Genomic DNA, 25,423 nt, shown 5'->3' on the forward strand with positions numbered 1-25,423 from the left:
GAACAATATTATTGTTACCGTATACAGTGTTCTCTTGGTTCTGCTCATTTCATTCTTCATTATTTCATGCAGGTTTTTGCATGTTTTTTTCTAAGATCATTCAGTTCATCATTTCTTGTAGCACAGTAGTATTGCATCATATTCATATGCTACAACTTATTCAACCACTCCCCAGTTGATAGGCATGTTTACAATTTTCAGTTCTTTGTCACCACAAAGAGAGCTGCTATAAACACCTTAGAAGATTTTGGTGCTTTTCCTTTTTACTTAATCATCTTTTGAAAGAGTTTGGACATAACTCCATATTGCTCTTTAAAATCATTGGATCAGTTCACAATTCCACCACCAATGAATTAGTGTCCTGATTTTTCCACATTCCTTCCAACATTTGTCATTTTCCCCTTCTATCATTTTAGTTAATCTAATAGGTGTAAATGTGTTTTTGTGTGATTTTAACATGCATTTCTCTAATAAATGATTTACAACATTTTTATGATAAAAAATTATTTTTATTTCTTCATTGAAAAACTGTCTGTTTATAGGTTTTGACCAATTGTTAATTGGGGAATGATTTATGTTCTTATAGATTTGAGAAAGTTCTTTATATAGTTGAGATATGAGACCTTTATCGAGAAACTGTCTCTATATTTTAAACCAATTTTCTGCTTTCTTTCTGAACTTCACTATATTTGTTTTATTTGTACAAAACCTTATCCAAAAAGTAATGGTCTCAGCTTCACCTTAGATTCTTTAATTTCTATCAAAGTTCATTTCAAAAGCCACTTCAACAATAGAACCTGCCCTTAATCCTGCATACCTCTCAGATGTTAATTTTCAGTCTGACCTGCTAATGATCTTATGCTTAGGTAATTTTGAACATATTGCCTTTTCCAAAAGGAAGCCAGAGATTTCTTCATTTTCTTTTCTGTTCTCACTGCTCTGAAATCACTTGTACTCTTTATTACCCTTGGAATCAATAAATACTTATTTAATGTTGCTAAATTTTTTCATATAGGTCTGACTCTTCATTATTCATTCCATTTGGAATTTTCTTAGCAAAGATACTGGAATGGTTGGTCATTTCTTCAGCTCATTTTACACATGAGGGACTGAGGCAAATAGGATTAAGTGACTTGCCCAAAGTCACACAGCTAGTAAGTGTCTGGGACCAGCTTTGAATTCACAAAGACAAATCTTTTTAATTCTAAGCCTAGTGGTCTATCTACTCCATCACCTAGCCTCTCATGTTAAGTATATGAATTCTGAATTTACCTTTTGGCAATACTCTTAAGGACAGATCAAGGACCAAAGGCATAGAGCAAAAGGAGAAGCTAGAGATTCTTTCCCTTACTTGGTTGGTTGTTGTCCTTTCTTCTCAAAAAGGACCAGAATGACATCACTATGTTAGAGTGTGTCCTGTTGTAGCTTATCAGCCAATATGAGATCAGAATGCTCTGTCACAGGTCAGACACAAATTGTCCATATGAACATTTGGTGTAGCTTTTCCAATTTTGTGCATCTTGCATTTCTTTTGGACTATTTCAATTCTGCTTTGCTCATAGAGCTAAGTGAAAGAGATAATTATTTGAAGACCACATGTGAGACAGCTTTGTAAGAAGCTGACATTCAGACTCTTTTTCAAACATTCTTTGATAACTTTTTAAATAAACATTTATTTGTATTTACAAGCATTGCCATTGTCTACTCCATAACTGAGCAATTAAAAATATAACATAAAAACTTTATAAGAATATGCATTGTCTAGCAAAATGTCCAAATTGGTCATATCTACAAACCCAATCAGTATGTCTTTAATTTAACTCCATCCCTCTCTAGCAGAATGGCTGTGGCTTCTTTCACCTCAAGGCTTCTACACTTTTTAGTGTATGATTACATTAGTCAGAGTTTCAAAATCTTTCACATTATTTCCCCCCTAAAATGTGGTTATCATTGTCAAAACTATTCTTCTAGTTTAAATCTCTTCACTCTAATTTCAGAATTCTTTCAAGTTTCCTTTGAAATTACCCTTATTGGGGCAGCTGGGTGTCGAAGTGGATAGAACACCAATCCTGAAGTCAGAAGGACCTGAATTTAAATCAGACCTTAGATACTTAACACTGGAATAATATAACATTCATTATCAGTGTGTTGTTTAGACACACACACACACACACACACACACACACACAGAGTGTGTATATTGGTGTAGTGGATAGAACAATTTACTTATAAATAGGGAAGACTTGAGTTTACATTCAGGCTCAGATACTTTTTGTGTAACATGGGGCAGGCCAAAATAGCATCTCCCTCCCAAAGTTGTTTTTCAGATTGAATGAGATATTTGTAAAGTGCTTTGCAAAATTTAAATCATTTAAAAATGCTATTGTTATTTATATTATTAATTATTATGCAAATACTATTTTCTTTTTTCTTGGACTTCTTTGGAATATAGGATTATGGCTCTGATCTCTGAATAAAAGTAACAGAATTAAGTCACTTAGTCATAGTTCCAAATTGGTTATCATAATGACTGAAACAATCTGCACTTCTACCAAGAGCATGCTAGAATGCTCATTTAATCACAGCCTGAGCAATATTTCTTTTTCATTTTTTATCATCTTTTATTATCTGATGGGTAGAACTTTGGAGGTACTTTAACTTGCATATATCCAATAAATATTTAGAGCATTTTTCATATGATAATTGATAGCTTGACTTTCTCCGTTTGAAAAGTGCTTACTCATATCCTTTGACAATTTGGCTTAGAGTTCTTATTATCTTCTTCATACCACATCACCCAGTTATTTTTGTAGTCATGGATTTCTTCACTTCTGTCTGACATGAGGAGGTAATTTCTTTTTTCAAGACAGCCCATATATATGTCATGATATCTTCCCATCCCTTTTTCTCCATAAGATTGTAGAGTCAAGGATTCCCATTCTTTCAATATTCTTCAATCTGTCTCTGGTGCCTTTGTGATTGCTGGTAGCCTGTAGACATATCAATGCTGTCTCTATCCTTAAAATGATTTTCACTTAGTCAATCTGTCTTTGCTATCTACCAACCTACATCTCTCTTCCATTTGAAGGAAGAAAATCTTTTATAATAAGGTGCTATTGTTTCCTTTTCTCATACTCTCTGCTGTCTATCCTTCAATTACTCATTCAATGAGTTTCTAGCTGCCAGAGATATCTGATTGGCAAACATGATGTCTTTTTCTCAATTCTGTTTTTTTGGTCTTCTCAGAGCTCATTGACCCTCTCAAATAATTTCCTTTCTAGGTTTTTGTGGCATTGTCAGTCAATGAACATTAAGTGCCTACTTTATGCTGGGCTCTGTGCTATATAATGGAGACAGATAGAGAAGCAAAAGACAGTTCCTGCATGGAACTCAAGGATCTAACAACTGAACAATTACATATAAATCATCTATATAGAGAATAAATAGAAAATAAAGTAGGAGGAGGAACTAGAATTAAAAAAACAAGCAGCACCAGATCTAAAGTCAGGAGCACTCATTTTCTTGAATTCAACCAAATTTAGCCTTAAATACTTACTAGCTCTGTGACCTTGGGAAAGTCACTTAATTCAATTTCCTCATGTGCAGTAAGAACCAAGGAAGGAAATGGTTAATCACTCCAGTATTTTTTCCAAGCAAACCATAAATGGAGTCACAAAGAACCAGACATGACTGAAATGACTGAATAACAACAACTATTATTAAAAGTGATTGGAGGATGGTGGAGGCATGATGGCAGAGAAAAGGCAAAAATTTTAGGTTTTCTAAGTTCCTCTTGAAATAACTTTAAATCATGCCTCAAAACAAATTCTGGAGTGATAGAACTCACAAAAATATATGGTGAGATAGCTCAGAAGAACTACAGGAAAGTTCTGTCTTACTTAAGTAAAAGGGTAGTCCAGCCAAGTGCAGAAAGTGCACTTTATCTCAGCATAGATGAGCAACCAAGGCTCCAACACAGCATGCCAGCAGCTTACTTGGCCAACTGTAAAACCTCCAATCCCCTCACATGAGGCTAGTAGTCAGGCTGGCAGGCTCAATAATCCCAGCAGCACAAGTGAACCACCAGCCCTAGAAACCCCAGCAATCCAAAGGCCTTAGTACAAGAAGCTTGGGACAATGTCCCTTGCACCTCAAGAGTTTATTTAATTTTTAAAGTCAGCAAATAGGCTGGAAAAATGAACAACAACAAAAGCCCTGACCATAGCAAGTTACTATGGTAAGAGAAAAATCAAAACACAAACCCAAAAGAAGGCAATAATGTTAAAAATACCTACATATGAAGGCTCAAAAAGAAATATGATATTCTAAAAATAGAAGGGGAAATACTCATTGAAAGGATTCAATGATCACTTTTGGAAAGAGATGCCTTGAAAAAAATGTTTGCAAAATTTTTGACCTATAATCTCAAGGAAAAAAATACTGGAAAAAAAATTCATTTATCAAGTAGCATGAATGTCAATTTGCCTGTAATAGTATAGTAATAACATTGACCATTGCATTTGACTGGAGCTTTGTGGCCACATAAGACATTTCCCAACAAGGCATATTGAATATATGACAGAATCCTTTCTGTCAAGAGGTGAAAAAAATTTCTAGCGAATCCTTGTTGAGAAATGTGACCACAAAGCTCCAGTCAAATACATTTATCCTTTCTGTTAACAGGAGAAAAACTTACTAGAGGATGCTTCTTAGAAATTATCTTGTGTCAAAATATAGCATTATACATTTTTAATGTAAAAAAAGATCATTTCATTCATAACTCTTCATTTCACTATGAAGTAATGCCAAGTAAAACATTTATTTTGGAGCAAAGCTTTTTTTTAATCATTATATCCATAAGATTTATCTTCTATATGAAGTCTCTGATGTCGAGTAAGTCCTGTATTCTGACGAAAAGCCTTCCCACACTTATTACAACAATAAGGTTTCTCTCCAGTGTGAATTCTGTGGTGGGAAACAAGGGATGAATTGCGATTGAAAGCCTTTCCACATTCATTACATTTATATGGTTTCTCTCCAGTATGAATTCTAAGATGTGGAGTCAATTGTGAGCTCTGCCGGAAAGCCATCCCACATTCATTGCACACATAAGGTTTCTCTCCCGTATGAATTCTATAATGTACAGTAAGTTCTGCTTTCTGGCAGAAGGCCTTCCCACATTCACTGCATTTATAAGGTTTTTCTCCAGTGTGAATTTTCTGATGGCGAGTAAGTACAGCACTGAGATGAAAAGCCATACCACATTCCTTACATTTGAAAGGTTTCTCACTAGTATGAATTCTATGATGTTGAGTAAGTTCAGTGCTCTGGCAGAAGGCCTTATCACATTCATTACATTCATAAGGTTTTTCTCCAGTATGAATTCTCTGGTGGTAAGTGAGCTGTGATCTTCGGCAGAAGGCCCTCCCACATTCATCACATTCAAAAGGTTTCTCTCCTGTATGGATTTTCTGATGTCGAGTAAGCTCTGAGCTCTGACGGAAGGCCTTTCCACATTCATTGCACTTATAAGGTTTCTCTCCTGTATGAATTTTTTGATGCCGAGTTAGTTGTGAGCTCTGGTGAAAGGCCTTTCCACAGTCATTACACACATAGGGTTTCTCTCCTGTATGAATTCTATGATGTACGGTGAGTTCTGCTCTCTGGCAGAAGGCCTTCCCACATTCACTGCATTCATAAGGTTTCTCTCCAGTATGGATTTTCTGATGGCGACTAAGTCCAGTACTCAGGCGGAAGGCCATACCACATTCATGACATTCAAAAGGCTTCTCACTTGTATGAATTCTATGATGTTGAGTAAGTTCAGTGCTCTGACAGAAGGCCTTACCACATTCATTACATTCATAAGGTTTTTCTCCAGTATGAATTCTCTGATGGTAAGTGAGCTGTGATCTCTGGCGGAAGGCTCTCCCACATTCATCACATTCAAAAGGTTTTTCTCCAGTATGAATTTTCTGATGTCGAGTAAGCTGTGAGCTCTGACGGAAGGCCTTTCCACATTCATTACAGTCATAAGGTTTCTCTCCAGTATGAATTCTCCAATGTTGAATAAGCTGTGTCCTTTTCCCAAAGGCCTTCCCACATTCAATACACCCATAAGGCTTTTCTCCAGTATGAGTTCTATGATGAGAAGCAAGGGCTGAACTGTAATTACAGGTTTTCACACATTTATTCCATTCATGACATTTTTCTCCATTATGAATCTTCAGGGGTTGAGTAATTTGTGAATTCTGGTTGAAAGTATTCCTATATGTGTTAGAATCATGTTTCTCTACAGTGTGACTCTTTTGATGTTTAGTAAGTTTGGTACTCTGGTTAAAAACCTTCCTACATTCATTACACTCATAATGTTTTTTTCCAATGTGAATTTTCTTATTGAAAGAAAGGGAAGAGCTGTAGTTAAAGGCCTTCCCATATAGATTACATGCACAGTCTTTCTCTCTAGTATGAATTTTCTGATAGGAAGTGTAGTGTATACTCTGTTGGAAAGTTTTCCCACATTCTCTGCATTTATAAAGTTTATCTCCAGTAAGAATTTTGAAATTTTGAGTAGGTTCTATTTTTTTATAAGCTTTCCCACAATCAAAATATGCATAATGTTTCTGTATAGTATGAAGTCTCTGTTGTTGAGTAAGTTGTTTTTTCCATGTGGCCTTCTCACATTCATGATGTTTTTTTCCAGTATGCATTCTGTGATATTCAATAAGATCTGAATGATAACTGAAATATTTCCTTCTTATATTATACTTAGAAAATGTCTTCTTTGAGTAACTTTCATTGTATTTTCTTAGATCTGAATAGAGTTTAAATCCCATTCTATGTGCATAACATTTGAAAAGATTCTTTCCTATGAAGACTCTATGTTGTGGAAAAAGAACTGACTTTATAGCAAAGATTTGACCATATTTATTATATTCATGATTTCTCAATTTACTGTGTGGTTTCCTTTGGATGATATTTTCTTCATGGATTTTCTCTTTATCACTCTTCTTCCTCTCTGAATTGTATTCATATTCCCAAGATTCTTCCAAATTAGAGATAGAAGGGTAATCAGCTGTGAGTTTTTCTTGATATGATTGTTGCACAGAAATGCCCAGTTTTGGAATGAGCTTTTTGTTTACAGATGTGACCTCCCAATCTGAAAGAAAGAAAAAATGTCAATTTCCACAATAAACTTAGTTTTGAATCTAATCTTCTAATCTTGGTGGGGATTTATGTATTTTTTTATTTCCTCTACTGTCCTCTGTCACATTCATAAAGAACAATAACTCTAAATTTTCAAAAGACAGTTTATAGAAAAATAATATAATGTTATATTTGTAGGGTTACAATTTCCTTACATTTGTAAGGAAAATGTTTTTCAGACTTCAAAATGTTACCTAAATATAAGTTATTATTACAGTTATTACAGCTTATAAAATATTTTGCTTTGAACCTCACAACTTTGGAAATGGGAATGAAATTTACAATAACTTAGCAACTTACTTAAAGTCACTGTTAAGTTTTAAATCTGTAACTCAAACTAAGTTCTATTGACTCTAAATCCAAAGTTCTTTCCCTTATGATATATTTTATTCCAATGGTCTTTTTAAAAACTGCATTATATTACCTTCTCATAATGGGATACAGTTGTTCTCAGCCAGAAATATTTAAACTAAAAATGGATGATCAACAGTTAACAGTGATGCAGAATGGATGATCAAGATAGAGCTCAGAGATGGAATAGAAGGAAAAATACAATGATCTCTCCCTACCAAAAAACCTCTTACAAATAGATCTATGAAATGCATCTATCTAAATCCTATTGGGAAAATCCAAAAAAAAAAAAAATCAGGGAGTCATTTTTCCATCTGAAGTAAGTAAGGTCTGTATTTACTAGGAATTAAGTCTGGTCAGGAATATGACTTCTCAGAGAATTCCAACTCAGGTAGAAGAACCCAAGGGTGGGGCAAATATTCAGTTTGAAATTCTAGACCCATTTGAATCTTTCAGAGAAATAACCTCAACAGGAATCTCAGGAAAGAGAAGATTAAAATTTTGTCACTATAAAGCAGTAGAGTATTCCAGTTAACTGATGGAGGCTAAGTTTAGCAGCAGTCTAATACTTAGACCCAAATACAGTTCAAGAATCTGAGCTCAAAATAACAGGATCATGATCAGACTTTCCTCTGGATTAGACCCTTTGGGGAGCACTAAAAGTTTTTATATCATCAATATCAGTTGAGAGCCTACAATAACACAATATTCAATATCCCAAAGAGGTAGCATAGAAGCGCTAATAGCCTGCTTCCAACACAAATGATGAAATAATGAAGTAAGCTAAAAGAATATACAAACAAAAAGAGTCTCACCGTAAAAACTATTACAGTGACAAGAACATTTAAGACACAAACAGAGAAGAGAATGACTCCAAGTCATCTTGGCATGAAGCCATAAGAGGGGCATAGTTTGAATATAAACTCAAATAAAAATTCTGGAAGATATAAAGCAAGAATTAAAGGGATTAATTTTTTTTAATCTACTAAATCAAAATATTAAAGGGAAAAGTTGAAAATAATGATAACTATGAGAGAAAGGATTGGAAAAGGAACTAGGTATTTGATGTGAGTTCTATAACACTGCCCAAGCAATAAACTCTCAGAAAATTAAAATGGACACTCATAGAAGCCACTGACTCCATGAGATGATAAGAAAAAGTAAAAATGCTGGGGAAAAGAGAAAAAAATACCTAAAACACATATTGAAGACCAAAAAAAAAAAAAAAAAAAAAATCAGGAATCCTACTGAAAGCCATAACTAAAAATGAGCTTAGATGTAATATTTTTAAAGCGTCAATAGAAAACTATCTAGCTATTTTAGAAATAGTGTACAAAGTACAAATTGAAACAATCCTCCAGTAGGCTGCTGAAGAAATTCCTAAAATGAAAAATCCCAAGAACATTATAGCCAAAATCAGAAGCTTCCAGGTCAATTTAAAAATGCCACAAAAAAGAAAGAAGGAATTCAACTTCTAAGAAGCCACAACCAGAATCATACAGTATTTATCAGCCACTACAATAAAGAGGTGGACAGTTTGTGATATGCTATTTCAGAAGGCAAAGGACATGGGAATACAGCAAAATATAATTTACAATTAAGTAAATTAAGCTTAATTAAGCTTATTAAGTTAAGCAAAATTAAGTTTAATACTATGGGGGTGTGTGGTAAATGTACATTTAATGAAATAAAATAGCAGAGTTCCAGTTAATCTTGATGAAAAGACCAAAACTATGTAAGAACTTTGAAGTGAATACAGGAGTGAATAGAAACATAAAAAGATAAACAAATGCAAATAAGATGTAAATAAAGATAAACCTCTTACAGTATTTAAGGGAACATGATACATGTGCATTCTTTGAATTCTATCAACATTGGGAGTAATGGAGGAAATTAAAAGTTCTGAAAGTGGTTCTGTTATGTCTGGATAATCTTAAAAGAAGAATGAAACTAGTGGGGAAGAGGAAAACATTGTGGTGGAGTAAAAGAGGGTTAAGGAAAATTGTCTGAAATAATTAGGGTATTCTAGTAGAAGTCTATGCAGAAAATGAGGAAGGGGATCAGCTGACACTAGAAGATCATTTGAACTGATCAAATGAATGAATAATATATACAGTTGGGTATAGAAATATATTTCACTCAAAAGGGAAAGGGGAAAAAGGAGAAAGAGAGATTGCAGAAAAGAAAGAAAAAAGTTCTGTTTAAAGTGGCAAAAAATGAAATCTGAGGAGGTGCCCATCAATTGAGGAAAGACTGAATGGGTTGAGGTATATGAATGTGATGAAATACTATTATGCTGCAAGAGACTGTGTTTTAGAGATATTGGTTTTAGAGAAACCTGAGGAAATTTGTATGAAATGAGGCAGAATAAAGTGAGTAGGACCAGAACAATTTGTACAATGACATCAATATTGTAGAGACTGTTGAATAACTTTGAAACACTGGTAAGTGTAATGGCCAATGATGAATTCATAAGTCTCGTACTCACATGTGCCACCAACCTCTGGTTAATATACACATAATATAATCACATAGGTATATAATGTAGAAAAGTACATGTGCATGTGTGCATATATATATGTATATATATACATATAAAGTATGTACATGTATATTCTTGAAGACATTTTTGTTCATTAAAAATATAATTTCTAAAAAGTCTATACGAGCAGAACGATTTTTTCTTACCATAACATTTTTACTATAACATTAATATTGTAAAAACAAATCTTTTTGAAACTTTAGAACTCTGATAAATGATTCAACCATGATTCCAGAGGACTAATGATGAGAAGGAGGCAGTTGGGTTGCTCAGTGTATAGAGCACTGAGCACAGAGTGAAATAAAAAAATAGGCCTGATTAAAATCTGGCTTCAGACAATAGGTGAGTGATTCTAGGCAAGTCACTTAATTTCTGTTAGTCTTAATCCACTAGAGAAAGAAATAACCATTCTAGAATCTTTGCTAAGAAGATTCCATGAACAATATAGTCTATGGAGTCATGAAGAGTTGTACATGACTGAACAACAACAATGATGAAAAATACTGTTGCCCACCTCATAACAAAGAGATGACAGATTAATTTGCAGCACAAGAACTATATGAGCAATGAACATGACCAATGTAAAAAGGACTTCTTTCTCTTTTCTTTCCTTCCCCTTTTCATGCTTTACTTCCTTTCTTTCTTCATTCTTCTTTTCATTTCTATTCCATCCCCTACCTTTCCTTAGAGGGTAGAAGATAGAAACAAAAACCAAATACTCTTTTTGTCACTCTGTCCCTCCTTCGATCACTCTCCCTTTCCCTTTCTCTTCCTCTCACTCTCCCTCTCCCTCTCTGTCTCTGTCTCTGATTCTCTGTCTCTGTCTCTGTCTGTCTGTCTGTCTGTCTCTGTCTCTCTTTCTCTCTGTTTCTCTTCCCCCTTATACACACACTCACACTTTTTCTTTCTTTTTGTATATACACATATATACATGAAATTTTATAAATACACACACATTCATATCTATAATACAATCAACAGAAAGATGTTTGTACATACATATAATCAAAAGTCATTACATAAATAATTACAAATTATTAATCTATATTAATAATTAATAAAACATAAATATATAAATCATCAAAGGAACAAAAAATTCTTAAAAGAATTCAAATTATTAGCAAATGAAAAAGTACTCCAAATAAAAGAAATGCAAATCAAAACAACTCTGAAGTTCTGCCTTATACTTTGCAGATTGTCAAAGATGACAAAAATAGTTACAAGCAATATTGACAAGATTTTGGGAAGATATGCACGCTGAGTTATTATCAATGGAAGTGTGAATTGGTTTCAGCATTTTAAAAAGCAATTGGGAATTAGAATCCCAGGATGAGAGTAATGATGATCCCGCTGCCATCCAGTATTGTCAGAATCAATCTGAATTTCATCTTCAGTTTAGGGCACTGCACATACAGAAGGACATTGATGAACTGCAGAGTATTCAGAGAAAACAAAGAAGATGATGTAGAGCCTTGATTCTGAATCACTGTCCCAAGGTACAGGAAAGTAGTCACAGGAGGTAGTGGGTTCTCCATCACTAGATTTTCCAAAGCAAAGGTAGATACTACAACAGGAGTAGCAGCCCCTCACTGCTACCATGTGTTTTACAGTTTGTAATTCATTTTACACACATTATCTCATTTAAACCTTACAACAATTTGATTATATAGGCTGAGAGGGGTTAAATAATATGTCCATGTATACTTATTGTGTATCTAAGTTATATTTTAATATATTTAACATCTACTGGTCATCCTGCCATTTAGGGGAGGGGGTGGGGGGGGTAAGAGGTGAAAAATTGGAACAAGAGGTTTGGCAATTGTTAATGCTGTAAAGTTACCCATGTATATATCCTGTAAATAAAAGGCTATTAAATAAAAAAATAAATAAATAATATGTCCAGGATGACACAGAAAGTGTCTGAGGTAGATTTTGACTCAAGTCATTGTCATTGTCTTGTCATTGACAATGACTTGTCATTGAAAGAATAAGTCCAATCAGAACTCTGTCTGCTGCATCACCTACCTTCCTCATAACCAACCAGGAATGTTGTGGTTTGAATCTTTTTTTCTTATAAGAGTGGGACTGAATTCCCAAACAATTATAAAATGAAGTGACTCGTTGATTTTTAGTGGCACAAGGCCAAGCAAAAGTCCCTAATTTACTATATTAGGAGCTTTCTAACAAATGAAAATTAAACCATGAATAAGGATATTTTGGATTTAGCTAGTCAACCACCTCTGAATCCCACTACATGTACAGCATCTCTCCATCTATTTCCAGAAAACCAGCATCAGAAATATTATCACATTTTTGCCTAAAATCTAGGTAAATTATATCTATAACATTCTCCAGATTACTAATCTAGTAACTTTGTCAAAACTCCACAAAATGTTCAGTTGGGTATGGTACAGTCTTACTGAATTCATTTGTTTTTCTGCAGTCCATGTGCTTTTTGGTAGACATTGATTATCCAGTTTTTTAATAATATACTCTATAATGGTGCCAGGAATCAAATTCCAGTTTGCAGACTCCATTCTTTTGGCCTTCTCTAATTGTATGGTACTTTCCCCATTCCACAAGAAATATATCTTTAGAATATCATGGATAATGGCTCAGTAATCCTATCTAGCAGTCCTTTTAGTAACAGCTAGATAGGGAATCTAGCCAATGATTAGTTGTAGCTACATAAATTTGGAACATCAATGTTTTATTTAATCATCATAACTGATAATGATAATGATAATTAGCTCTTCAGTTTGGCAAAGCAAATACTACACTTGGTATCCAGTCCTAAGTTTTTCTATGTGATCTTATTTGATCTAACATTTCTTATAAACGGTGTATGAATCCATACAGTTTTGAATCATAAGTGTCCTAACAAAGAAAGAAAAATCATTATACACATACTGCAAATAAAAATACATAAAAGTAGAAACAATTAATCCTAACAAATACATAAAAGGGAGAGATCCCATAGAGACACTGAGGCAAACATTAAATCTGTGTTATCACTGCTAAATAAGTACACACATTTCAGAAAAGAGAAAGAATGAATAAATTTGGAAGATAAGGCAGGAGAACAACATCTGATCAAAAGAAAGCACTAAAGAAAAAGAATAGAACAAACTCTATACTCTGTGTAGAGCTCCTCTTTTTCTGATTCTCTTTCTCTCAACAAAGGGTGCAAAGGGAGATCAATCAATGAATCTATGATGTACTGAAGATGGGGCTCTATGGACCAGCTCATGGCAGGCAGCTCATGGGAAAGTTTCAGGAAAGCCCTGGCTTCTACATTTTAAAGCTGTTCCCCTTAAATGGGCAGTCAGGAGTTGTAGTAAGTTTCATTCACTCACCTGGGCAACTGTTTCTTTGGACTTGTTCTTCTGTCATCCAAGATCTTTCCTTTTTCTCCAATTGTGAGATCACATCTTGCTTATTAACTGTAATCCCTGTTCATCATAAAAAGGGGAAAGTGGTAGAGAAGATAGTGCAGAATAAAATTGTACCTATCAGGGGGGCTGGAATGGCTCTTGGTGTGGGTTTGGTATTGTATTCTTAGGCAAGATTAGGGAATTGCTCATTCATCATTATGCAAAATGAAATCAATTCTGAAACTAATACTTTCTCAGATCACTTCCAGGGTGATTGCAGGACTTCATCTAGCCCCAGCACTGGGTAGCCTCCTTCATCCTGTCCCAGCACTGGATAGCCTCCTCCTCACCTCTGTTCTGCTTTTTATTTTCTTTTTGGCTTATCTTCCCTTCTCCCTATTAGAATGTGAGCTCAAGGGCTAGAACTCTCTCAAACCTTGCTTTGTATCTCTAGTGCTTAGCCTAATTCCTGGCACTAATAAATATTGATTCCCTAATCTCTGAACCACTCACAGCCAAGAGAATGAGAAGCGTGAAGGCCTTTAGGGGATAATCTTAGCCAGAGGAAAAAGAAAAGGGGAGAGAGAGAATATGACATTATAAAGCTGTAAAAAACAAAGCATGACCTGGCCCTCTTCCCCCTGTATTTATTAGATCAAAACAAACTTGGGGGCTTCCTTTCAACCAGTGAGGGCACCGGTGGATAAAAGGTTAATGCTGAAGTCAGGAGGACCTGAATTCAAACCCAGCCCCAGATGAATATCAGCTGTTTAATCCTGTTTGCCTCATTTCTTTATCTGTAAAACAAGCTGAAGGAAATGGCAAACTTTCTTTGCCCCTTTCTTTGCCAAGAAAACCCCAAATAGAGTCACAGAGAGTTGGGTATGATCAAAATGACTCAACAACAAGAACAAGAGACTTCCACCTGGAAATCCACAGCACTAATAACTGCTGTTCTGGTGATAAATACTTACTGCTTAAGCAAAAAAAAAAAAAAAAAAAAAGCCTCCCAAGAGAGAACTAAAGACCCCCTAATGGGCAAATTTTGAGATCCAAGTTAAAGCTATCCTTACCCAGGCAGACCAAGTTTTTATAGTTCTCCATCATCACATCATGGTACAACTTTTTCTGAGATGAGTCCAGGCATCTCCACTCCTCCTGAGTAAACTCCACAGCAACATCTTTAAAGGCCACCAATTCCTGAAAAATCAGATACATTTTTAACAGAAGTCATAGGCTTTGACAGTAGTACAGGGGACAAGTTGAAGTCTATTGCTGGCCACACAAATGGAGAAAAATAGAAATGTGTGAGAAATGTTAAAGAAATAATGTCAATAATAAACATATATGTAACAAATGAAATAGTAGCTAAATTCACCAAAGTTCTAATGTGACCATAGACATGATTTTTCTTTATGCCTTACTTTAAATTTCTTTCACTTATTCCACAAATGATCATTTTTTTTAAAATAAAGGCTACCTCTATATTTCATTTTAACACCTAATAAATCTCAAGAATGAGAAAAAAATAGATATATGAAGCAAACCAAATCAGAAACAATTATATGGTTCCATATACCCATTTCAGAATAGATAAAATGCTCAACAACTACACATTAATTTGGAAATTTCAGCAAGGAAAAAAAAAGTGTGGGATGAATAAATACTGAACAAATATTTGTATGCTTCTTTAGTCTTTAGAAAGGAGGAGGCAGAGCCAACATGGTAGAGTAAAGGCAGGAATTTGCCTAACCTTTCCTTCAAATAGCACCAAATTCTTTTAAATAATGATTGTAAACAAATTTTAGAGCATCAGGACATCTGAAAAGATGAAGTAGAACATTTTCCAGCTGAAGGCAACTTAGAAGATCAGCACAAAAGCTCTGTGACAGCAGAGTGGGAGCTCAGCATGTAGTCCTGGTGTGGCCATGCTAGTGCAGACCCTGTCCTAGCCCCTGTCTGGGTGACAGAATCAGTGAAATGGGACCTCTGAATCAGCCACTGGAGGCTTCTGAACCTCTCGGCCCTGGGACACTAGAAAGTACTTGGAAAGCCAGTAGAGAAGGTCTGTGGCAATAGGGTGGGAGCCCAGTGTGTAGTCCCAGTACAGGCTATGCCAGTGCAGCCCTGATCCCAGCCCCAGCATCTACAAAGCAGGACTCTGATGGTTTAGCAATAGATCTTACAGCTACAGTCGAACAGGGACATTCCTAACAGCTTCAGGGCAGAAAAGAGTGCTTTTGTTCAAGTACCTAGAAGGATCCCTGAAAACAGCTGCACAAAACTATTGAAGCTTAAGACAGTGTTACCTTCCACCATGGAATCAGATCCCTCCTTTAACAAAGAGTTAAAAGCTGAGTAAGAAGCTAATAAAGTGAGCAGACAACAGAAAAATGTCTGACTATTGAAAGTATTATGGTGACAAGGAAAATCAAAGCACACACTCAAAAGATGATAACAAAGTCAAAGCTCCTACATCCAAAGCCTCCAAGAAAAATGAGAATTGAGCTCAGGTTATGGAAGAGGATTTTGAAAATCAAATAAGAGAAATAAAGGGAAAATTAGGAAAAGAATTGAGGGTGATGCAAAAGGAAATACAAAAAGCTAATGAAGAGAAGAATGCCTTAAAAAGCAAAATTGGCCAATTGGAAAAGGAAATAAAAAAAGCTCATTGGGGAAAATAATTCCTTAAAAATTAGAATTTAGTAAATGGAAGATAATGACTTTATAAGAAATCAAGATTCAATAAAGCAAAACAAAACAAAACAAAACAAAAAAAAGCCAAAAAAAAAAAAAAAAAAGTGAGATACCTCATTGGAAAAACAACTGACCTGGAAAATAGATCTAGAAGAGATAATTTAAAAATTATTGGTCTATCTGAAAGTCATGATCAAAAAAAGCATTTAGAAATCATATTTGGAAGGAAAAAAAGGGGGAATGACTTGGAAGCCCATTGTTTGTTCTACCTTTTGAAATTGTGGATTTGACATTTACTGTTGGTATGAGTGCAAGTGAGTCATTTAACTTTTGTATACCTCAGTTTCCTTACTAAAAAAAATTGAGATAGTATTATTTGAACCATCCACAAGTGCTTATAAACAAAATGTTTTGAGGTGTAATATAAACATTTTAACATAATTATTTTATTTCATTTCAAATTTCAATTCATAAGAAAAATGGATACTTTGATAATACTAATTTTTTTTCTATAGAAACAAAATGTTGAGAATGTTTAAAAGAATAATATGGCAGAGGAGTGGGAAGGAAATGGATCTATCATTATCTTATCTCAAACTATATAACAAAACAAGTAATCAGTAAAAAACAATTTAAGAATTGTTAAAAATAGAGTGGTAATTAAAGAAAGAACACTGAGAAATGAATGTAAACTGTTTACATTTTTGTTTTTCTTCCCAGATTATTTTTTACCTTCTGAATCCAATTCTTCCTGTGCAACAAGAAAAACAAAAATAAAATAAAATAGAGTGGTAATTCAATGGAGTGCAATAACTGCTCATTATACCAGAAGGAAGGGAATAAGCATTTATTTAAACCTCTCCTATGTGCTAGACACTGTAGTAATAACTTTACAGATATTATTTCATTTGATTTTCACAACTCTGAGAAGTAGATACTTATCTTCATTTTATAGTTGAGGAAACAAACAAACAAACAAAAAAAGATTAAATGAATTGCCCAGGATAACACAGTGTGACTTCACTGATGCTGGAACTGAATTCTAGTCTTCCTGACTATGGATTCAGTGTGCTATCTAAAGTGCAACTGCTTCCCTAACAGATGCATGATGTTAAATAAATCCAAAGACTTCAATTACAAGAATAGTTACTGTTTAGGAAAAAAAAAAAAAAAACTTAGGAAAATTGGATTGTAATCTGTCAGAAATTATAGTTAGACTAACATCTCTGACCATATATAAAGATAACCTCCAAATTCATACATGACTTAGATATAAAAGATCATATAATAAACCAATTAGTGGGGCCAGGAAGAAATTACTTTTCATACCCATAAATAGGGGAATCATTAGCTTCCATTTGCTCAATTCTGCATTACTAAACAAATGATAGAATCACACAAGATGAAAAGGATAATTTTGATTATATAAAATTAAAAAGTTTTTGTAAGAGGGGGAATTTCTGGAAGCCAAGAGAGTGGAGTAAGCAGTGAGTTGTACAGTGAGTGTAACCTTCCTATGTTTACTTCTAGCCAATGGTAAAATAGTACCCCAAGATAGGTCCTATCATTATCTTATCTCAAACTATGTTACAAAACAAGTAATCAGTAAAAACAATTTAGAAGCTGTTAAAATAGAGTGGTAATTCAATGGAATGCAATAACTGCACATTATACCAGATAGAAGGGAATAAGCATTTATTTAAACCCTTAAGGAGACAATGCAGAAGAATCTTTTGCCATAGAAAACTTGGAAAATTAGCAGGAGGAGTTCCTCTCACTCAGGTAAGGGGGAAGGGGGCACAGTCTAAGATAAGAAACTTCTCAGTGAGTGGGCAACAACCTCCACTTCAACAAATCAGCAAAAGATCCGGGGTCCACACGTGGTGAAGCAGGCAAACACTAACACCAGTATACTGCACCCTCCCCCCACCCCCCATGCCTTGCAAGACCAGGAGAGCCTACAGATTCCAGCTCTGAGAATCACCATGTACTCTGAGTAGCCCAGGCCAATGAGTATCCTCCAGCATTCTGACCTTCACAAGCCTTAGCGCAGCTTCAGACAAACGGACATCCTTCAGAAGCCAGACCATACATGCTTCAATATAGCCTCCCAGGAAACATAGAAACACCCTACTTGACCTTAGTACATTCTAGACACAATAGATTTCAGGCATGAGAGATGGTTGATACAAAAGTAGGATATACTGCTGTTTGAGGAACAGAAATGAGTCCTCCTGGCTGGACTATCGTGTGTAGAATTAGTGAGCAACAAGGCTAGAAAGGTAGAAAGGGACCAGGTTGGGATTTGGTTTACATGTCAAACAGTTTATATTTGATCCTGGAGTGAACAGGAAACCATTGGAGTCTATTGAGTAGGGAATTGCAATGACAAAATCAGACCATCTCTTTATGAAGATCACTTTGACATCAGTGTGAAGGATGTTTTGGAGCAGGAAAAGGCTTGGGGGCACAGTGATCTATTAGGAGATGACTGCAACAATTCAGGCAAAAGGTGATTACCTGAATTATCGTTGCTTATATAGAAAGAGTGAGAATAAGGAGATGAGAATGAGGATGACACTGATGTAATGAGCCTGGAATGCAAAGGAATAATGCATCATGTACTTTTCAAAATGCTGGAACTTTAGAAGACATCTGAGTTAATCATTTTTCAGACGAGGAAAGTAAGGTAATGTCATTTGCATAAGAGCTCACCCATTAAGCGTCAGAACCAAAACCCACACCTAGGTCATTTGACCAGCTCTAACTCCTGTGATTTTCTACTATTCCACACTGTTTCTGGCACCCTATGGTATTATATCTCTGAAGAGGAAGTAATCTTTCTTTGGTGCTTCATGGTCATTCTTCCAAGCACTATTGTGTGCTGAGCTGAAGATAGGATTAGTCCTGTTCTTTAAGATAAAGTCTGGTAGTTTTAAAACCAAAACATTCTCCCCTTAAGAAAGGGTATATGTCATAGAATCTAGGTATGGATAAATACTGAAAATAATATTTTTAAGGTTAATGCAACTGTGTTCCCCAAAACAATATCTTGTTGATGACCAGTTTGTCTTTCCTCTTTGAACCTGTATACCTCAACAATCCCCTGCGTGCCTTAACATACAAAATCAGGGTTTAAATATCTCAATATCAGAAGAGTACTGAAGAAAATGATCATTCCTAACTAATAATTTGGAGAGATTCAGAGTTCCCCCATTTCTTTTTTATTTTCTCGATCTCAGTCTCTGAAGTCTCTAAAGTCTTCTTTTCAATCCAACCCAACCTTCAAGAAATTTATAGTTGAAGGTGAACTCCATTCAAGTAAGCTTGGGTGGAGATAGATCTTTTTGTCTCATTAGCCAAGATTAGGTATAGAAATGAGTCTCAGTCCAGGGGTAACATGATGGTAACATGATGTTATTCTCAGTCCCTCATTTTAATTGACATCAACTCTTATTGGGTTAACCAATTAGAGTTAATTCTCACTTCTCTTCCAAAAGAATGCATCATCCCTGAGCCAGCTGCCATGATTGTCTTTAGTCTAAAAGAAACAGCCAAATGTTAATCCTTTTATTAATAATATGCTGGCCTTATTAATAAAATGATTACCATCACTCTTTCCAGATGATATAATGATATACTTAAAGAATCCTAGAAAAACATCCAAAAACCTACTTAATACAATTAACAGCTTTTGCAAAGTTTCAGGAAATAAAATAAACTCACACAAATCATCAGCATTTCCATATATTACTGACAAAGCCCATCAGCAAGATAGAAAGAGAAATCCCATTTAAAATAACTGTAGACAAAATAAAAGCTTTAGATGTCTTCCTGCCAAGGCAAACCCAGGAACTATATGAACACAATCACAAAATACTTCTTACACAAATAAAGTCAAATTTAAATAATTGGAAAAATATCAACTGCTCATGGGTAGGCCAAGTTAATATAATAAAAATGAAAATTTCTATCTAAATTGGACTACTTGTTCAGCGCCATACTAATCAAACTGCCAAAAAATATTTTACAGAGCTAGGAAAAAATAATAACAAAATTCGTCTGGAAGAACAAAAGGTTTAGAATATCAAGGAATTAATGGGAAAAAAGTACAAAGGATGGTGACATAGCAGTAGTAGACCTAAAACTATATTATAACGCATTAGTCACGGTACCACATATGATTCATAAAGAAATGTGTATTTAAGAAATTAATATACATGTATAACCAGAAAAATACAATATATTGGATGGCAAAAAAGATTAAATCAGAACTATGTTTCTTGAACCTTTTTAATTATCATAGTACTTTGGGGCATATTTTCTTCTCCCCAGAAGAATGCCACTCTATCGGACCAACTCTTCCCACTGAGTAGACCCCTTGAATGAACCCTTTTCCTTGTACTCCCCAAAGCAACACCACCCCTATAAAAGTTTTATACTGTATTACTATGTATATGTCTTATTTGTATATCAGATTCCCTTCTTATCTTGACCTCTTCCTCTTTTCCCCATCACTAATAACATTTGAACATTGAACTAGTTGCCATTGTTATGATACAACATTCAAACTCACTTAGTAGCATGTTTTCACTGATGTCTCTGGCTAGACCATGGGCCTTTTGTCAGATAGAAATGTGGGTCTGGATGAGGAATTTACCCACTGACTGTCATATCTAAATGGGGAGACTTTGGCACTACAAACATAGTTTTAGTCAATAAGAATCAATAGAGAAATCTTATATCCTCCCCGAGGAACTCCCTCATGACAAAGGTCTGTCATAAAACAGCCTGCTGGTCAATAGTGGCCAAGATGGAGCCACTCTACCCTCACCTGCCATTGCAGGAACAACTGAGTCAGACTCAGGACAAAGTGGCCTGTCCAGGAGCTGAGGCCGGATAGAGAAGGACTTTTTATTAGGGAGAATGTCCAATATAACCAGAAAGAATGTTCTAGTGGAATTCATTTGGGGAGAGGGGTAGAACTAAATGGCTGTTGAACTCCTTTCAACTCTTCTATTTGGGAACTGACCTTCCTACAGCCATCATAAGTAGATACTTGTTGCCAGAAAGCAGGCCAAGTCTCACCTACTCACCTTTACCTTGTCCAGCCAGATACCCTCAATGGAAAAGCTTCTTCTATTTTCTGGCCAGTCTTTTTCACCATCACTACTCTTTGATTGAGACATTTTCTCTGGAGAGAGAAGCTCAGAAAGGAAAACCAACACCCCAAGTTTTCATGGTGCCTGTGAGGATCAATACAAATCACAGGGAGTAAAGTGTTTTGTAAACTTTTAATTCTCTATAATGAGAAGGAAGAGGAGGCAACGGAGCAAGAGGAGGAAGAAGAAAGAAAGAAAGGAAGGAAGAAAAAAAAGAAAGAAAGAAAGAAGATTGTTGTCATTAGCAGCAGTAAAAATTTCACTTGTTCCTAAAGATTGAGGCTGCTCCTTCCAGTCCATTTTGATCTGTAGTTGATCTGGATTTACAAAACACTTCATATCTGTAACAAGTTGAATCAAGACAACAGGCTCTAAGCTAAATGCTAAGGACACAAATGCTAGGGCCTTCTCCCTCAATTTCATGTTCTAAAAGACAAGACAGCAGGTCACTCGTCAGTTGTATTGCATACAAAAACAACTCCTCTAATTGCCCCAGTCATTGTTAGTCTTATCTCTTCAATGAAACTTTGAGGTCTGGGGAGAAAGAACAATCTCTTAGGCTGCCTTCTGATCGCTCCCAACATCCCCACCCACATCAGTGGGCCTGCATGGCTTCATAAAGGTGTGTTCCAATTCCTTGCAGAATGGATAGGGTCAGTGAGGGAGAAGAGGGCATTTAGGCAGAGGGAGCATCCCACAGGGCAGCCCGTGTTCAGAACTACAGGATGGCAGTGACTGAAAGAGCATTTCAGCAAAGAGAAGAGATTCAGTTGGGACATGACAATGAGGGATCACTGAGTTATTCTTTCTTCTTTGCTCTTCTCCTCCCAAAGGAGGAAAGAAAAGGGAGGGAGAGAGGAATCCTATGGCTGGACCCCTGTCCACCTACATCTGGAAAAAACCCTCAGGCTGCCTCTAGAATGGAAAGTCAGAAGCATCTGAGCAGAGGCAGCAGGCTCCCGTCCCCAAAAGATGCAAAGAGGAATCTCTTCGGGGGTATGCAGGGCCCACAGAAGTAAGTAGCAGTACTTGTGGCTGGGTCACCTAGAAATTACTGGCTTTAACCACCAGTTAAAATCCCCCCTTCTACGGGAAGCTTTCTTTAACTTCTTTGAATCGAGAGCCTTCCCTCTCTATTTCTCATTTATCTTGTCGAGGGCAGGGGCTATCTTCTCCCTCCTTTTGCATTTCCAATGCTTGGAACATACTAGGTGCTTAATTAATGTTTAGCGATTGTTGGCTGCTTTCTAATACAGCCGATAGGGCAAGGACTCAAAGAGGGGACAGGAGGGGTGAGTGAGAGCAGCAGCGGGCGGCGACCCTGACAGCAAACACTTATGCAGTGGAAACCCAGAAGCAAAATCCAAACTGCCCCTGACTCCCGAGTCTCCTCAGTGGACATCCTGAACGCAGACAAGGAAATACTCGGGGAAATGAAGGGGAGGGGACTCAGGGAAGGTTTCTCGGGGGAAGCCTCAGGGACTAACAGCTAAAGCCATTGTTAGACGGGACCCGCCCCCTTTAGACACTCAAGCACAGTCACTCTCCCTTCCCGCGCCCCGCCGCCCCTGTAGCTCTCCAACCCCAACCCCATCTCTGCCTCAGTTTCCAGACCTACCTGACGATGTAGGCAACTGACGAATTAATCAATTTATTCCTTACCATGGCGGATAGCTGCGCGCGCAGTTCTCTTTTCAGCGCTGTATCATAGATTTATTTCTTCTCAGACTGGGGGGAAAAAAGGGATTGTTGCTATGGCGACTATAACTCCCTCGCCCCCTCCCCATTCATCCCTGCCCTCTGCAAGAGCCGCGGTTGGAGTGGAGCGACAGCAGGAGCTGCCATTCGTGGAGATGATGGCCAATTAAAGGCTGTATCTAACCCCATCTCTGCCCAGGGTGTAGGTCTATCCCTATGAGCTGGTTTTATCTTCACGAAGGATATAGAGTATTCATGGCGTCCCGATGTTTCTGATGCAGTTACATTCTGTATATTCCTTTGTGGTACATTGTAACCATTACGTTTGTACTTGTGTGCACCGTGTCTATCTTCCCTTGGGAGAGGGAAGGTGGTTGAGAGAGGCAGAATTAGCATTTCGTTCGTTCGTTAGTCGTTCGTTCCTTCCTTCCTTCTTTCCGTCGTTCCTCTGTTCTTTTCTTCGTTCCTTTGTTCCTTCATTCCTTCGTTCGTTCGTTCCTTTCCCCTACCTCCTCTTCCTTCCCTTACCCTTTGTCTCCCTGTCACTAAGGAGACCCTAAAAGTTGCAGAAAACCAGGAAAGATGTCTTGAAGTAGTTGCGTTTAAAAGGAGTCTTAAAAACAATTGGGGGTTTAGAAGAATAAGGCAAATGGAGAGAACATTAATGGGCAAAGGTATCATATAAGTGGAAGATGAAAAGTCCTGTACGGGAAAGACCAAGCCCATCAGTTTAGCAGTAGCTCTGAAAGGACCAGTGCTCATGCAATCGGCCTAGAAAGGTAGTTTTGCATAGAAAACATACAATTCTATATTTTCTCCTAAAGATAAAGAGAGCCATTGGAGCTTCTCCTGAAGATGAGACTTACCAGAGTTTTTAGGCTGTAACTAAAACAATTCTCAAGGGGAACAACCATAACCCCACAAACATGCTTTAACAGAATGGGCATTGGGAGTATCAATGAGCTGAATGTGCATTTGCAAAATAGAAATTCAACAAATTGCCTAAAATAAGAACAAAAATGAGATAAAAAAAAATTAAAGGGGAAATAGAAATTATAGAAATACAATTGATTTCTAAAGTTCTTAAGAGATACCTCAAAAGTGGCCTTGCATTGCTTTTTCTGACCACCTTGTGAGCACCTGCCCTGCCTGAGTTCTCCATAAAATTTTTTTTTTGGCAACCCTACATTTGGTATTTGAACAATGTGGCCAGTCCAATGGAGTTGTGCTCTCTGCAGTAGAATTGGAAGGCTGAGTAGTTTAGTTCAAGAAAGGGCTTCAGTGTCTGGTATCTCATCCTGCCAGGTGATCTGCAAAATTTACTTAAGACAATTCAAAAGGAAGTGGTTCTGTTTCCTGGCATGGTGTTGGTAGACTGTCCAGGTTTCTCCAACATGCACCAATGTGTTCAGCACAACAGTTCTGTAGACCTTCGGTGTGGTAGTCAGACTAATACCTCTCTTCTCCCACACTTTCCTTGGGAGCCTCAAGGCTCCCAACTCTGTATGGATAAATACAAAATTTATCCAAAAAATTAACCAACTCTGGCAATGAGGGTATCCATCTCATGATCAATGTAGACATCCCTGGAAAATATACTGCCAAGGTAAGAGAACTTATCTGCAACGTTCAAAACTTTATCATTTACTCTAACTGGGTTCCATAAATGGATAGTGTAGTGCTGGTTAATGGAGTTCCTGTTTCCTTGGTGTCAATAGTTAGGACAAAATTAGAATAAGCAATGGAGAACTGAGCCATATTTTGGTGCATCTTATTTTCAGAGGCTGCAGTAATTGTGCAATCAGCTGCACATAAAATATCATGCCGCAACACTCCCTGCACTTCAGTTTTGGCTTGTCAATTTTTCAAGTTGGACGATTTACTATTAGTTCAGTAGCTGACTTTGATGCCATTTTCATCCTCTTTGAAGGCATTTGATAACATAATTAAAACATCATGATAAAAAGTCTGGGAGTGAGCACAGAGCTTTGTTTCACTCTCTCGATGACTAGGAAAGCTCAAGAGAGAATTATCCATTGTCCAGAACCTAGGCAAGCATACTATCATGAAATTAATGTACAATGATGATAAACTTTTTCTGGGCACTTCCACCCCTGTGATTGCCACAGGACAATTTCTATCCTTTACTTTTATGGAGATGGACAATGGAGACATAACCTCCTCTTGCTGTATAATCTGAAATTTTCAGTCACCTTTTGTACGAACAATGAACTCCTGCCCCTACTTTGTAAATATCAGCTGGAACAGAATCAACACCAGGGATTTTGCAACATAAAAGGAGTCCAATGGTATTCAAAATCTCTTCTTCAGTGGAAACTTCAACAGGGGAGGGATTGCTTTAGACCTGAGGTAGACAGTCAATGGATCCACCA

The 25,423-nt window shown here is 36.4% G+C and overlaps 1 protein-coding gene across 1 annotated transcript; it reads right to left on the reverse strand.

Moving 5' to 3' along the window:
• Positions 1-4,632: 4,632 nt before the first annotated feature.
• Positions 4,633-23,465, reverse strand: LOC100913392 (zinc finger protein 345-like). The gene is made up of 5 exons (XM_031949062.1): positions 22,995-23,465; positions 21,267-21,416; positions 14,547-14,673; positions 13,456-13,551; positions 4,633-7,159 (listed from the first exon to the last, which is right to left on the reverse strand). The coding sequence occupies exons 2-5, from the start codon at positions 21,357-21,359 to the stop codon at positions 4,842-4,844; spliced, it is 2,634 nt and encodes an 877-aa protein (XP_031804922.1). The 5' UTR covers positions 21,360-21,416; positions 22,995-23,465; the 3' UTR covers positions 4,633-4,841.
• Between the last annotated feature and the right edge of the window lie 1,958 nt (positions 23,466-25,423).

This window comes from Sarcophilus harrisii, chromosome 1 (genome assembly GCF_902635505.1).
Source record: "Sarcophilus harrisii chromosome 1, mSarHar1.11, whole genome shotgun sequence".
NCBI classification, from domain to species: domain Eukaryota; kingdom Metazoa; phylum Chordata; class Mammalia; order Dasyuromorphia; family Dasyuridae; genus Sarcophilus; species Sarcophilus harrisii.

What these genes read in the sequence shown, in the direction of transcription:
- LOC100913392 (XM_031949062.1), bottom strand. Translation starts at nt 21,359, where the DNA reads ATGTCTCAATCAAAGAGTAGTGATGGTGAAAAAGACTGGCCAGAAAAT. An exon ending in TAAAAACTTGGTCTGCCTGG is followed by an intron (nt 13,552 to 14,546) that starts GTAAGGATAGCT and finishes TATGATGAACAG; the next exon opens with GGATTACAGTTAATAAGCAA. An exon ending in CCAAAGAAACAGTTGCCCAG is followed by an intron (nt 7,160 to 13,455) that starts GTGAGTGAATGA and finishes TCTTTCTTTCAG; the next exon opens with ATTGGGAGGTCACATCTGTA.